Below are 12351 nucleotides of genomic sequence, written 5' to 3'. Positions count from 1 at the left end.
AGATTTGTGATATTGTCTTTGCCGCAGTCATTAATGCTATGTTTCTCATAAGAAACTATGTCTTTGCTCCAGCCATACTTTTTGCCGTGTCTGTGTTTGGCCCTGCCTTTGGCTATCTCCTGGGATCTGTGGTGCTCAGAATCTATGTGGATGTGGACAGAGCTAATACAGGTACTGTTTCTTTTTCAGATGACAGCTCTTGTGATTGAATTAGTAGTTACTCGTTTCAGCAATGATTAAATATCCTGATAAAATGCTTGATGACTGGCTGAAATGATGTTAGCAGATGGAAGACATAGATGTGCAGAGCACAGGACTGGATCCTCATAGGTCTGCTAAATTAAAAGCATCTTCCGTCTTTAAGACTTCTCAGACTCGATTTTAGCTCTGCTGCTTCTCGAGAGCGAAGACAAATGCCAGATATCTCGTTTGATAGAGGAAATGTTTTTGTCCGCCTGCCTGTTAGTGATGTGTCTGGCAGTAGGTTTACATATGATACATCGAAGAGTGAAAACAAGTGGATTCATATTATTAAGTAATTATTTAATACAATATTATGTTTTTAAAGTAAGTGCTTACTTTATATGTAGTTTGCCCCTTAGTCAATATCATTGAAAGCAAATTAAAAGAAAGAACTTAGTTTTCTTATTCACTTCAGGAAATTTGAGTAAAGAACATTCTTGTGGAATATTCCTAATTTATTTCAAAAATTTGTTCAGGTAACAGGGTTGAGTGAATTAAAATGTATGTTTTATACTAATGAAAAGGTAGTGTAGTTATAATGGGTTGGGACAGGAAGAAAATCGCTGTGAAATATTTGCATTTAACATGCACACACTGGGGATATATAAAGTCTACATCCCCGATTGAAAATGTTAGGTTCTTGGTATTTGGTCATTTTTAATCTCACTGCTGGTATCGATCAGGAGAGGATTACCAAAGAATTTCCACAGCATGTGCTGTATCACAGAGCACTGTGAAGGCCATCATCAGCAAGTGGTAAAAAATAGACCACCACAGTGACATTACAAACGACAGGGCATCCCTCCAAAACTGATAAAAAGACAGGCTATTAACAAGGCTGCCAAGAGACCCACAGCAACATTACAAGAGCTGCAGGAATTCACTACATGGGTCCAAATGTTTGACCTCCACACCCATATGAAGGTCTTCTTATAGCAAACTATTGCTACAATATGGAACACACACAGTTGTGTAGGATTTGTGTATGCTGTAGCTCAATGATATCCTTCACCCCACCCTAGAAGCTCAAACCTGATCCCAGAGTCCAATAAACAAAGTAAGGTCCATAAAAGCATGGTTTGCCAATGGTGGTGTGGAAGAACTTGAATTTTCTGCACTGAAAACAACCCTAATAAACACCATTGATATAAAGTGGAATGCCGAAAGTGAGCCAGGCCTTCTCACCTGTCTTCACTCATTTCTATTATGGCTGAATGTACAAATACTCACCTCTTCTTTTAATATAATGGAATTCTTCCCTAAAAGTTTGGAAGCTATAATAAGACCAAAGTGGGGCTAAATCCAAAATGGGATGTTCAAATAGCACACATGGGTGTGATGGCCAGGTGTCCACAAACCAAATACAGTGGAACCCGGTTATGTCGATGTCCTAGGGGGTCGCCAAAAAGCATCGAGGTAACCGATGATCGAGATAAACGAAAATCAAAATGGCGGCAATATATTAACGTGCTTGAAATTTCTTTATGCACATGATGTGCGTTAATAAATGAGAATGTGCATGCACGTGTTTTTGAAAGGTTTTTTTACACAACAGCGTTGCCGCGATTTGTTTGATGAAGTCATGTTATAAAAATACATACAGTACATGTTTATCTGTCAGGAATCCACCTGCCACGCCCCCTTCGGCCCCCTTCAACGTGTCAGGTGTTTTCTCGACCGCTTTCTCTGAAGCTCCCGGCTTCAATCGCGCACATATGGTGCTCGTTTATCATCATCACCAGCTCCTATTTAAACTTCCACACTCTCACTGTCCGTTATTGTTGGTATATGTTGGTTCACGGCGGTCGTTGTTATCGCTCATGCGTTTCCCGGTACGTGTCTTCCCACCGGCACTCTCTCAACGGCTGCTCTTTTCTTCCCAAAGCCACGCCGCACCCCTACTAACACTACGAACACTAGCACTAACTAACAGCAGAGATTCACCAGTATACAATACAACACCTGTAGCAGCTGTAAGGTTTGATTTTTCCGCCACTTTCGCGAGTTCTCCTGCGGCTGCACCGAGATAACCGACGTTAAATGGCAAATTTTCCCCCCTTGTGCTCGAGATATCAGGGTTCGGCGACATAAAAACCGATAAAAAATGCTTAGAAAAAGCGAGAATTTGGCGATTCCACTTCAAAAACGTCGACTTAATAGGGTTGTCGAGGTAACCGAGGGCGAGATAACCGGGTTCCACTGTACAATGTACACAGTGTAATGTATGTAAAACATTATTTAAACTAGGACTGCTGCTATCGATTGTTTTAGTAATCGAGTATTGTGACAGTTATTTCATTAATTAATCGAGTAATTGGATGAGAAGTACTTTTTCTTAATTTAAAGAAATACTAAATAAGAAAGAGAAAATAAGACAGGTCTCTTAAAACTAACAATTAATTTGTTTCCTTTTTTAGAAAAATAAAAAGGTTTTATTGCTGAATTTGCATACACGAATTTCTGTGAAAACTAAACCCATTTAGTACACTTTATTATTATTATCATTGTATCAAAATACAAATACAGTGCTTTCAAGTCCCTCCGCAGAGGCGCGTAAAGTAGGTTATGGGAAAATACTTGTTTAATGAAACTCAAAAATTATTCTCACTCTTGTATTTATTTATTAGATCTCACACAAAAGCTGCTTGAAATTTTTGTAAAGTAAATCCATGTATTTATCGGCAGCTTTAAAAACGTGCTCCAATACACTACACGTGCACACTTATTAAACACACTGTATATAAATAAAATGATAAAAAAATCAAGTTTAAATTACTTTAAAAACGGTAACTGCACTGCACAGTGATTTCTTTGTTTTAGTTTAAAATTATCCCAAATTTTTGAAACATTCTGCCGTTTTCTTTGGCCTGAATCTTCTCCTTAATTTAATTTTTTTATCCAAGCCCACCAATATCACCCCAAAATGCCCAAAAAAGTGGGTTATACTCCAACATAGAACATTTTGGATATAATATTAGAGAACTCCACATCCAAGCATGCTGGTGGGAGTATCATGTTAGAGGGAATTATGCATATCTTTAAATAGGATACATCAATGATCATATGAAATCTAAGTGAAGATTTTTCCACAAAAAGAGGATCATGATGGACCAAGATGGCATGCACAATGTGAGGCTTCCTCACTGCATTTCACTGGCTCTGTACTTGTCGTCTGCACAATGACAATAAAGTTGAATCTAATCTAATTTAATCTTATCTCATCTAATCTATTTAATGTTTAGCAAACTCAGAGACCAGAGTGAAATCTTGTGTAATGGAAATGTGTGAAATAACTTGATGTCTGTGCGCTGGAGATCCCCTTGTAATTTGAAGGACTCCGAGGTAAAAGATTCGAAAGAGTGGAATAAACTTGCCAGATCAAGATGTGCAATGGTGGGTAGGTTTTACCCCAAAAATACTGAGTGCTGTATTATAAACAAGAGGTGCTGTAACAGAATATTAGGTAAGGAGTGTCCATAATTTGGATTTTCACTAGAATTGTATTGGTAACATGGAGTTGTAGACTTTTTATTCACAGTATATTGCGAAGGACATTTCAACCTATGTTTAAAAATGTCCTTTATCTACATTTACATATATATTTGCTGAGCATTTTAGAAAACCATATTTAGCCTAAGCTAAAATTGCCTGTGGGAACATGATGGTGGTGAACTGGATTTAAAACTTTAAATACGTGGCTGCTAGTATGCAAAGGTGTGACCATAATTTTCGCAGTTGTTGGAGAAAGCATCTGTTAAAATGGTGCTTTACAAACACTGCAACTGGCTAAGACTTACTTGAGGTGAAATTTTAGACACCTATTTAAATTTTTCAATCTTTTTTCTTTTGTAGCTGGGGCTCTGGAGTTGACTCCTACTGACCCTCGCTGGGTTGGAGCATGGTGGATGGGGTTGCTGGTCTCTGCTGGGGGAATGTTTCTTACCTCCATCCCATACCTTTTCTTCCCTAGGGCGATGCATGTAGAAAACGTGAGTGTTCCTTTTACATATCTACCTATATATACACACACACAGCTTTTGTATATTTTTAAAGCCATTGTGGGAATAGTAAGAATAAGTACCTGTTCTAGTAACAAGGTTATTCCTGAAATAGTGATACACTGAGAATTGCATCTCTCTTATCCTGCTTAGTATAACCTATGCCCTGAGAAAAATTTGAAAAAAATTTTGTCTGTTGTCACTCATGTGAGATTATGGTTATCGTGCCACAATTCCTCCAGAATGTTGTTTTTCCTGTTAAAAAACTTGCCATATGACACTAAATGTCATAAATGTATCTAATGCCTTAGAAGAACCCTAACTCTATCAGGTTACTCAAATTGGTTTTATTTTACTATTTTGCAGAACATTGCAAATGAGAGTAACACTGCGAAAGACAGTCAAAATAGTTCAGACGTCTCCATGCAGGACTTCCTCAAAAGTAAGTACACTGCTCCCAATCTGTTTCCCATTCTGTTTGTGAAACTGTGGCACGCTTGGACACTTTTGTAAATAAAAACTGACAAGGAGTTCCACCACACTTCCACAGTGACATGACTCAGGCTTGCAGGTTGTCAACAATCATATGCTCATTGCTTACTCAGGTAAATTGCACAGTGTGCTGTCTGAAAGGTTTTTTCTTGACTCACACTCAGTGGGTTCTGCTGAAACAAGATCTGATTACATATTAGGGGCTTTGTAGCTCTGACAGCATGACTTGTTCCCATGCTGAGGTGTTGACATTCACATGTGTTTTCTGCTCAGTGTTTCCACGCCTGTTTGTGAGGCTGTTGCTCAGCCCACTTTTCCTGCTGTTGGTTCTGACCCAGTGCTGCTTCTCTTCTGTGATGGCCGGACTGGCCACCTTCCTGAACAAGTTTTTGGAGTGGCAGTACAGCACTTCAGCCGCTTACAGCAGTCTTCTCATAGGTGTGTTACATCATGTAGAAAAAATTAAACGGATACTGATACATACAAACACATTTTTTTTTTTTAGGTTTAATGTCTTCCCATTAAGGCTGAAAACATATGTGTGTCTTGGTTGCTCAGGTGCGGTGAATCTGCCCTCAGCGGCAATTGGGATGCTGTTGGGAGGGGTTATTATGAAACGCTGGGGCCTGTCACTTCGAGTTATTCCTCGCTTCTCTATGGCATTGCTCACCCTCTCTACAGTGCTGTGTGTTCCTCTGTTCTTCATGGGCTGCCCCACACAAACAGTCTCTGGAGTTTACAGTGGATCCAGTGGGTGAGTTATACCCAGCAGGATTATATCATATTTTAATATTTTGCAACTGGAGGTCTTAGGAGCACCTTAGATTTTAGAGCAATGTGGCTGCAAAATATACTTTTAAAATCCCTTAGTTATTAACAATATAAACAGCAGACTCGCATAGACCAGACATGTTTAAGTCTGAATTGCTTCCAGGCAGTGATGTGTGATAACAAAGCTACGATGGAAGTCACTGTAGATAAATTCTGTAAATGTATGCCGGCAAACTGGCACTGGGCCAGGATTGGGCTAATATTAGACATTCCAATTGGTTGATGTTGGATGCTTTTTATTTCAAATGCTAATTTTCAATGTAAGCACAACCAGTGTTAAAACAGGGTTGTTATGAAACGAGTGCATTTTGCCAACATTGACATAAACTTTGCTACATGAGAAAAAAAGTTATTGCATTTAAGTATTTTTGGAAATACTTTCACTTTATGCAACTGTATATGTTTTTGATGACTTTAATTACTGAAGTATTAGAATGCTTCTTTCTCCAACTTCTTCTGCGATCAACAGAATTAACTTTCAAACAGCTTCACTTAATGCATTTTATTTTTACAAAATTGACCCAGTAGTAGTAATAGCTACTACAATGTACTCAATTTTTCAGATGAACCGGTAAAAAGTAAAGCTATATTGACAATATTAGTGCCCATAGTTTAGTCAGATGGTATGGCAAGTTAGCGAAGGGTCCTGAATTTGTGCTGGCTGGAGTTTTGCATGTTCTCCTCATGTCTGCCTGGGGTTTAATCTAGGTATTCCTATAACCTTGACTCTGGCCAAGAAAAACTGAAGAGTCTGAAGAGAAATAAATGAAATAAACAAAAGAATGGACCATCTGTGCATGATTATTTTGTGCAAGCCCTAATAGTATACTATAATCTTTCTGTGAAATGACCCAGTTTCCTGTGAATCAATTCATCAATCTGCAATGCATCTCTGACTATGTATCCACTGTTAACCATTGTTTTGGTACTCTCGGCTGTGGAGAGGGTAATGCTATTAACATTCTGAGGAATTACAAGCACTCAAGTTTACAAAGATACAAGCACTTACCTCTACCATAAAACCACACAAACATATTACATAGACATTAATGTAGAAGCAGTTCCATCTATTGCAGGGTTTCAATGTTCTATTAGGATTCTCATAAGCAGAAAACATATTCAGATAAACTATTTTCTGCAATTTTTTTATAAGCAGTGCTTAAATAAGATTTTCAGCCAGGCTTGTGCTAATGTCGTAAACAGCTGTGCCTTAATGAACTTTACAGCTGGTGAATAATTTAGTAAATCACCATCACTACTAGAACTCTCTTGAAGTAATTCACTAGAAGTCACCAGGAGATACCATAGATTTATTTGCATATTTACTGAGTCATCAGGAGAGTTCTCTTATTAAAACTTGCTACATGGATGGAAAAGCTTTCTGAAGACATTCAAAATATCTACCCCATAGACACAGAAATGCGGTGGTAGGGTGTAGATGCTAAATAGATATAATGGAAGTGGTTGCATTGAAATAATTTGCAAAAATAACAAAACAGTGCATGGATGTGACACAGATCAGTGTGTTGTGATTGGTCTTTAGGTGCAATAGTTGTGAGTGATTGATTGTTGGAAACAGTGGGGATCAGTAGTTGGTCACTGGGAACAATAATCACTGGTTGGTCTTCAAGATCTCTGGCTTGTGAAAGCACAATTCAGTTAGGCTTCATACAATGGTTGCAATCTACCATACTGTTTCTTTATAGCTTGTATAACCAGCAGCTTTAATGTGAGCTGGAGCACTGCATTAAGTGTAGGACAGATGTTAACATCTGTGCAAAAGCTGCTAGAATTGATGCTTAGTTTTAGTTTGAAAGGAAGCCATTAAATGAAAATAACAAGTCACAAAATCTAGTGACAAAACCACTATGTGAAAATCATTAATGTATAAAATCTTGCCAGTGATCTTATGGGGTTTACTGGGGGAACTAGAGGGTCACTCAGAACTGTGTCTTTTGTGCTGCTGTGCCTTTTCTGTGCCTGCTGTCAGCTTTTAAGTAGAGTCATATTTTCTACAGAAAGTTTGTAACTGCAGCTATATCTGCCTAGCTTCACTCTGAGGCTACTGATAGTAATGAAAAGTAGTACGGAGTACTGCAGTGTCCTGTATGTTTTAAGTAAGTGGCTCTGAGAGGATGCAGAATATTATATTCTCCACATACTCAACTTGTGTTGTTTACACAATGCACTGTGTGAATAAATAAAATAAAAGACACTGGGCTATTAATAAGGTTAAAGGCTTGACCTACATTTTTTGTTCATCCATTTTTGTAATTGACAACAAAATATTAAATGTAAAATATTTCATTCTCTCAATAATATAGTGTTTAAGACCAGCTATGTTTTTTTCTGCTGATACCCTACAGGCCAACTTTATCGTGCAATTCCAACTGCTCGTGTACAAAGAGTGTTTTCAACCCAGTGTGTGGGGAAGACAACATAGAGTTCCTTTCACCGTGTCATGCAGGCTGCACCAGCTTCACCAAGGATCCCAAAAACAGGTTTCGGATACAGGTGAGAAGCAGGTGATCTTCACCAACATTAGCAGTTTGACTTTGACCAAATGCTAAAACATTGTGCAAGATCATAGATATAGAGCCATATCTGTAGAGCTAGCTAACATAAGATCGACTATAAGGTCATGGAAGTATAAAGTTCTCATGTGAGGACGAAAAAACTGTAAAAGAAATTTCATAATGGATCTTAATGGGAACCAGATAAAATATTCTGACAAAATTCCTGAAGGTTTTCATTGGGGATTTTCTGGTTACTATTACATACCACCCGGACTTAATAGGGCCTTCTTTGAGTAATGATTATAATCAGAATGCAATTATATAAGGCATCAGGAACCATTAGGAACACCACATTTTACTAATCTATCATCACAGAGCCCCCAAAATAAATAAATACCCTTTAGGAAAAACACATTTTACTTATTTACCCCGTTTTAAGCTATGAATTTTGTACATTTTGGAAATTGTTGGTTTAAATGCAATAAGCATGCTTAACAGCCCCTCTGTTTATCCACACAGTCCTTCAATAACTGCAGCTGCGTGACGGTGGGTGCTGGCATGGGTGGTGCACGGCCTGGCTCGTGTACCAACAGCTGCCCTCACCTCCTTCTGCCTGTTATCTTCCTGATCTCTATAGCAGCCCTCATCGCCAGTCTCACACACAATCCTATCTACATGATGGTGCTCAGGTATGATCCCAGATTTACAAATGCACTCATACAAACATACAGTACATACAAGCATTTTTGTATGTTTTAATAAACGAGACATCTAAGTAAGAAATTAAACATGCAAATATTCTACATCCAATTACCACTTTTTTTTATTACTCTAAGAACAATATGTAATAATTTGATTCCTTTCTTTTTACAAGACTTTCAGAAAATGTAATGCACTTATTTCACTCACTTTGTCCAAATTGCAAATAAATGACCGTTTACCGAAAATGTACAAGTCTCAATCACACAGTCCCTGTATATTTTGTTACCATAGAAACAATAACATCTACATTTTAATGTGAACCCTGTAGCTGCTGTTATAGAATATTAATTAACACCTTCTGACCACTCAGAATTTTGCCTTTAGCAGCTCAGTGGTTAATTATAAATAATAAAGCATTGCAAGACCCAGATTTTAGTTTTCATGAATGATGCAAAGATGTGAAAGTTTGACATCTGTATTTCATTTAATGCAGAACTGTGCCACAGGATGAAAAATCTTTTGCCATAGGAGTTCAGTTCCTTCTCATGAGAGTTCTTGGTAAGTAGAAACCATACCTCTAATTAATTTTCTCTCTTTCTGTAGATTTGAGACTGGTTTAGGAGCCTGTGGAATGTCTAATACTCTAATGAGATGTAATGTCACTGCTGCTGGGCTGACTTACTAAGACTTACATAAAAAAAATTTGCTGCCTTCTTTTTAAGGCAGATTTAAGAACTTGAACTAAGGACAGAGATAACATGGCACAAGGAGAGAAAAGTGGGAGAGAAAAGTGTCAATGGACAGTTAAAGGATAGAAAAAGGGGTACATTTCTGAACACCAAATTTTTGGTTGGAGGTGTTGTAGCACCCTCTAGTGGTGTGAACATTGGAGTTTACATTGTTTACTATATATATATATATATATATATATATATATATATATATATATATATATATATATATATATATATATATATATATATAAAATTGCTGTCAATCGATTCAAATATTTAATCACAACAAATCACATGATTGTAATGAGTTAACTCACGATTAATCGCAACTTAATTGCACATTTTTATCTTTTCTAAATTTACCTTAAATTAATACCTTCAACATTTTCAATGCTCTAATCAACATGGTCAGGGACAAATATGGATGCTTAATGCAAATGTATATTTAAATCACGTAAATCATCAGGACACCCAAACGCAACTTTTGCTATGTTTCCACATGGATGGTTTTAATTGTGTGCATCGTGGCAGATTTTAATGCTTAATTTGAAACTTGGCGCATCAGTAAAACAAATGTTTAGTGATTAAAAAAACTTTTTCTGTGGATTTTATTTATTATTTTATATCTGAGTAAAGGACGTCGTGAATAAATTGTGTGTTGTGTTTAGGATTTAAATTTCACCTCTTCAATATTATATATATGTATATATTTTTATTTAAATGAATGCACAAACAGAAAAATGCACTGTAGTAATCGCACATTAATAAAATTTGTGCCATTAAAATGAATTCGCATTAACTTTGACAGCTCAAATATATATTTATATTTAATTTATTCATACAATTTCATGGTTCAGTGTGTACCTCGGTTATTAAGTGACTGCTCATTTTCAGTACAGTTAGGTAAAAGAAATGCAAAACATACAATTGTTTGTCCTTTTTTTTATCAATGCAGTTCATTTTTATTAACATTTGTGAGCATCAACAGTATTTAGAACGATTTTAAATAAAATGCCTACTTGGTTTAAATAAAAAAATAGAATATGTAAAAAATAAAATTTAATAAACTACCTAATCAATACACTTTTTTATTGAAAGTGTGAGGCGGAGACCAAACAAACTTGCGGTCTGCCAATTACTGCATTTGTGAGGGAACTACAGCACATAATGTGTAACTTGTTATCTCATTAGGCCTCAACTATGTATATTAGACTAGACTGAAAATCCATGGTGCATCTAGATGAGCTAATAATAGCTATGAAGATCATCTGTTTGATTAACGTATAATAAAACACTAAATTACAGTCGATTTGTTCTTGTGTATATTTCCCTAATGGTTTGCATTATTCTTTCTGAGAAAGAAATTCATCTCCATATTTCAGGGTAATCCAGCAGATGTATACAGTACAATACAAAAGCAAAGCGAGTTAGATAGAACTTCCTCATTAGAACAGAGGGTTAATAAATAACCTACAGCCATAAATCACATCACATTAGTAGCTCAAGTCTTACCTCAGGACTTTAGTGCATTAGTCTTACTTCTGATCTCTTACAGAGAGGACCGAAGCTCTGATTCGCAGGAGTTAAAAGTTGATATAAATGGGCATTACGGTCTAACTGGCACACACTCAAGCATTAAAAGCTTCAGCTAAATGTGTGCTATTTACTACATTTAAAAACTGCATGTCAGGGTTCTGCTCAAGCACAGAAATGAAAGTAATTGCTTCTCTGTGTGTATGTGCAGTGTGGCTTCCAGCTCCTGCCCTTTTTGGGATGACTATCGACTCCACCTGCATTTGGTGGAAAAGTGTCTGTGGAAAAAAGCTCGGGTGCGGTTACTATGACAACAACCTCTTTAGAAACAGGTATGTGAATGTTCTTACTTGACCTAAATGCATACGAGGATCTGTTTGTGCTGCAATTCATAAAGTAATGAATATCACACATGAGATATAGTGAGAGTGATTAATAATTATTTTGTGATTTCTAAAAAGATGATAACGGTGTAATTCTTGGTGGGTTGCAGGTATCTTGGTTTGCAGGTGGCGTTTAAAGTTATGGGCATTGCCATGCTGGCTCTTATAGGCTGGAAGGTTGGAAGAACTCAAGAGTACAATTTGGAGAAAAGGCCTGAGGGGCCACTGTGATGCTCCAGTCTATCCCAGCACATTCATTCTGTAGGAGAAGCCCATGTCCCAGAATCCATTCAGCAAACCAGACACTTTTTATTATGTGCCATCTTCATTTATGGCGCTGGTGAAAGGGTGTCTCTGTAATGCATGAGTGGATGAATGTTATCTTCCACTTTGCACTGACTTGCAACCCCATCGTATAGATGAACCTTTCTAAACATGGAGACTTAGTGCTCCTTTTTTCACTTTATGGACTGTTAATTAAAGGTCAGCAATCTTCACATGCTATAAAACTAAATCTAATAGACATTTAGACAACTAAATGTATGCTGCTGGTTTGAATGTCCTGGTTACCTACTCATGAAAAAGAAGAATCCAGTACCTCTGTTCAGTCTGTATGAAATGTACTGAATGTATTACTGTGCTCATGATTCACAGATTTCACCCTCTGATTGGGGGTTATGTGAAGAATAAGTGATGTATGTTACAGTGTCACACATTTATGTTCACTGTCTATAATAAAGTTGCAGTATTTAAATGGCCGATAATTGGCCAGGCAATTAAAGCTTTAACATGCCTAAAATATTATTTTGTTAATGATCCGTTTTGTGGAAATGGGTGTTTCAATATTTGTAAATATGTATTTTTTTATACCAGTTAGAAACATTATATTGTTGAACACAATAAAATCTTGCGATCACAA

At 36.9% G+C, this 12351-nt stretch overlaps 1 protein-coding gene across 1 annotated transcript in view; it reads left to right on the top strand.

Annotated features, from left to right (window-relative positions):
* Positions 1-12351, top strand: part of slco2a1 (solute carrier organic anion transporter family, member 2A1) — a 21423-nt gene extending 9072 nt beyond the window's left edge. Inside the window, exons 5-14 of the mRNA XM_083569407.1 lie at positions 73-171; positions 4096-4232; positions 4608-4683; positions 5007-5171; positions 5292-5487; positions 7931-8078; positions 8600-8769; positions 9276-9340; positions 11261-11381; positions 11543-12351. Coding sequence (XP_083425533.1) covers positions 73-171; positions 4096-4232; positions 4608-4683; positions 5007-5171; positions 5292-5487; positions 7931-8078; positions 8600-8769; positions 9276-9340; positions 11261-11381; positions 11543-11663 — 1298 coding nt within the window. The 3' untranslated portion in view covers positions 11664-12351. The remainder of the gene's footprint in view (positions 1-72; positions 172-4095; positions 4233-4607; positions 4684-5006; positions 5172-5291; positions 5488-7930; positions 8079-8599; positions 8770-9275; positions 9341-11260; positions 11382-11542) is intronic.

This window comes from Silurus aristotelis (assembly GCF_946808225.1).
Source record: "Silurus aristotelis genome assembly, chromosome: 2".
Classification (NCBI taxonomy): Eukaryota; Metazoa; Chordata; class Actinopteri; order Siluriformes; family Siluridae; genus Silurus; species Silurus aristotelis.
The sequence above is the reverse complement of the archived record's forward strand: the minus strand, read 5'-3'. Positions and strand labels throughout refer to the sequence as shown.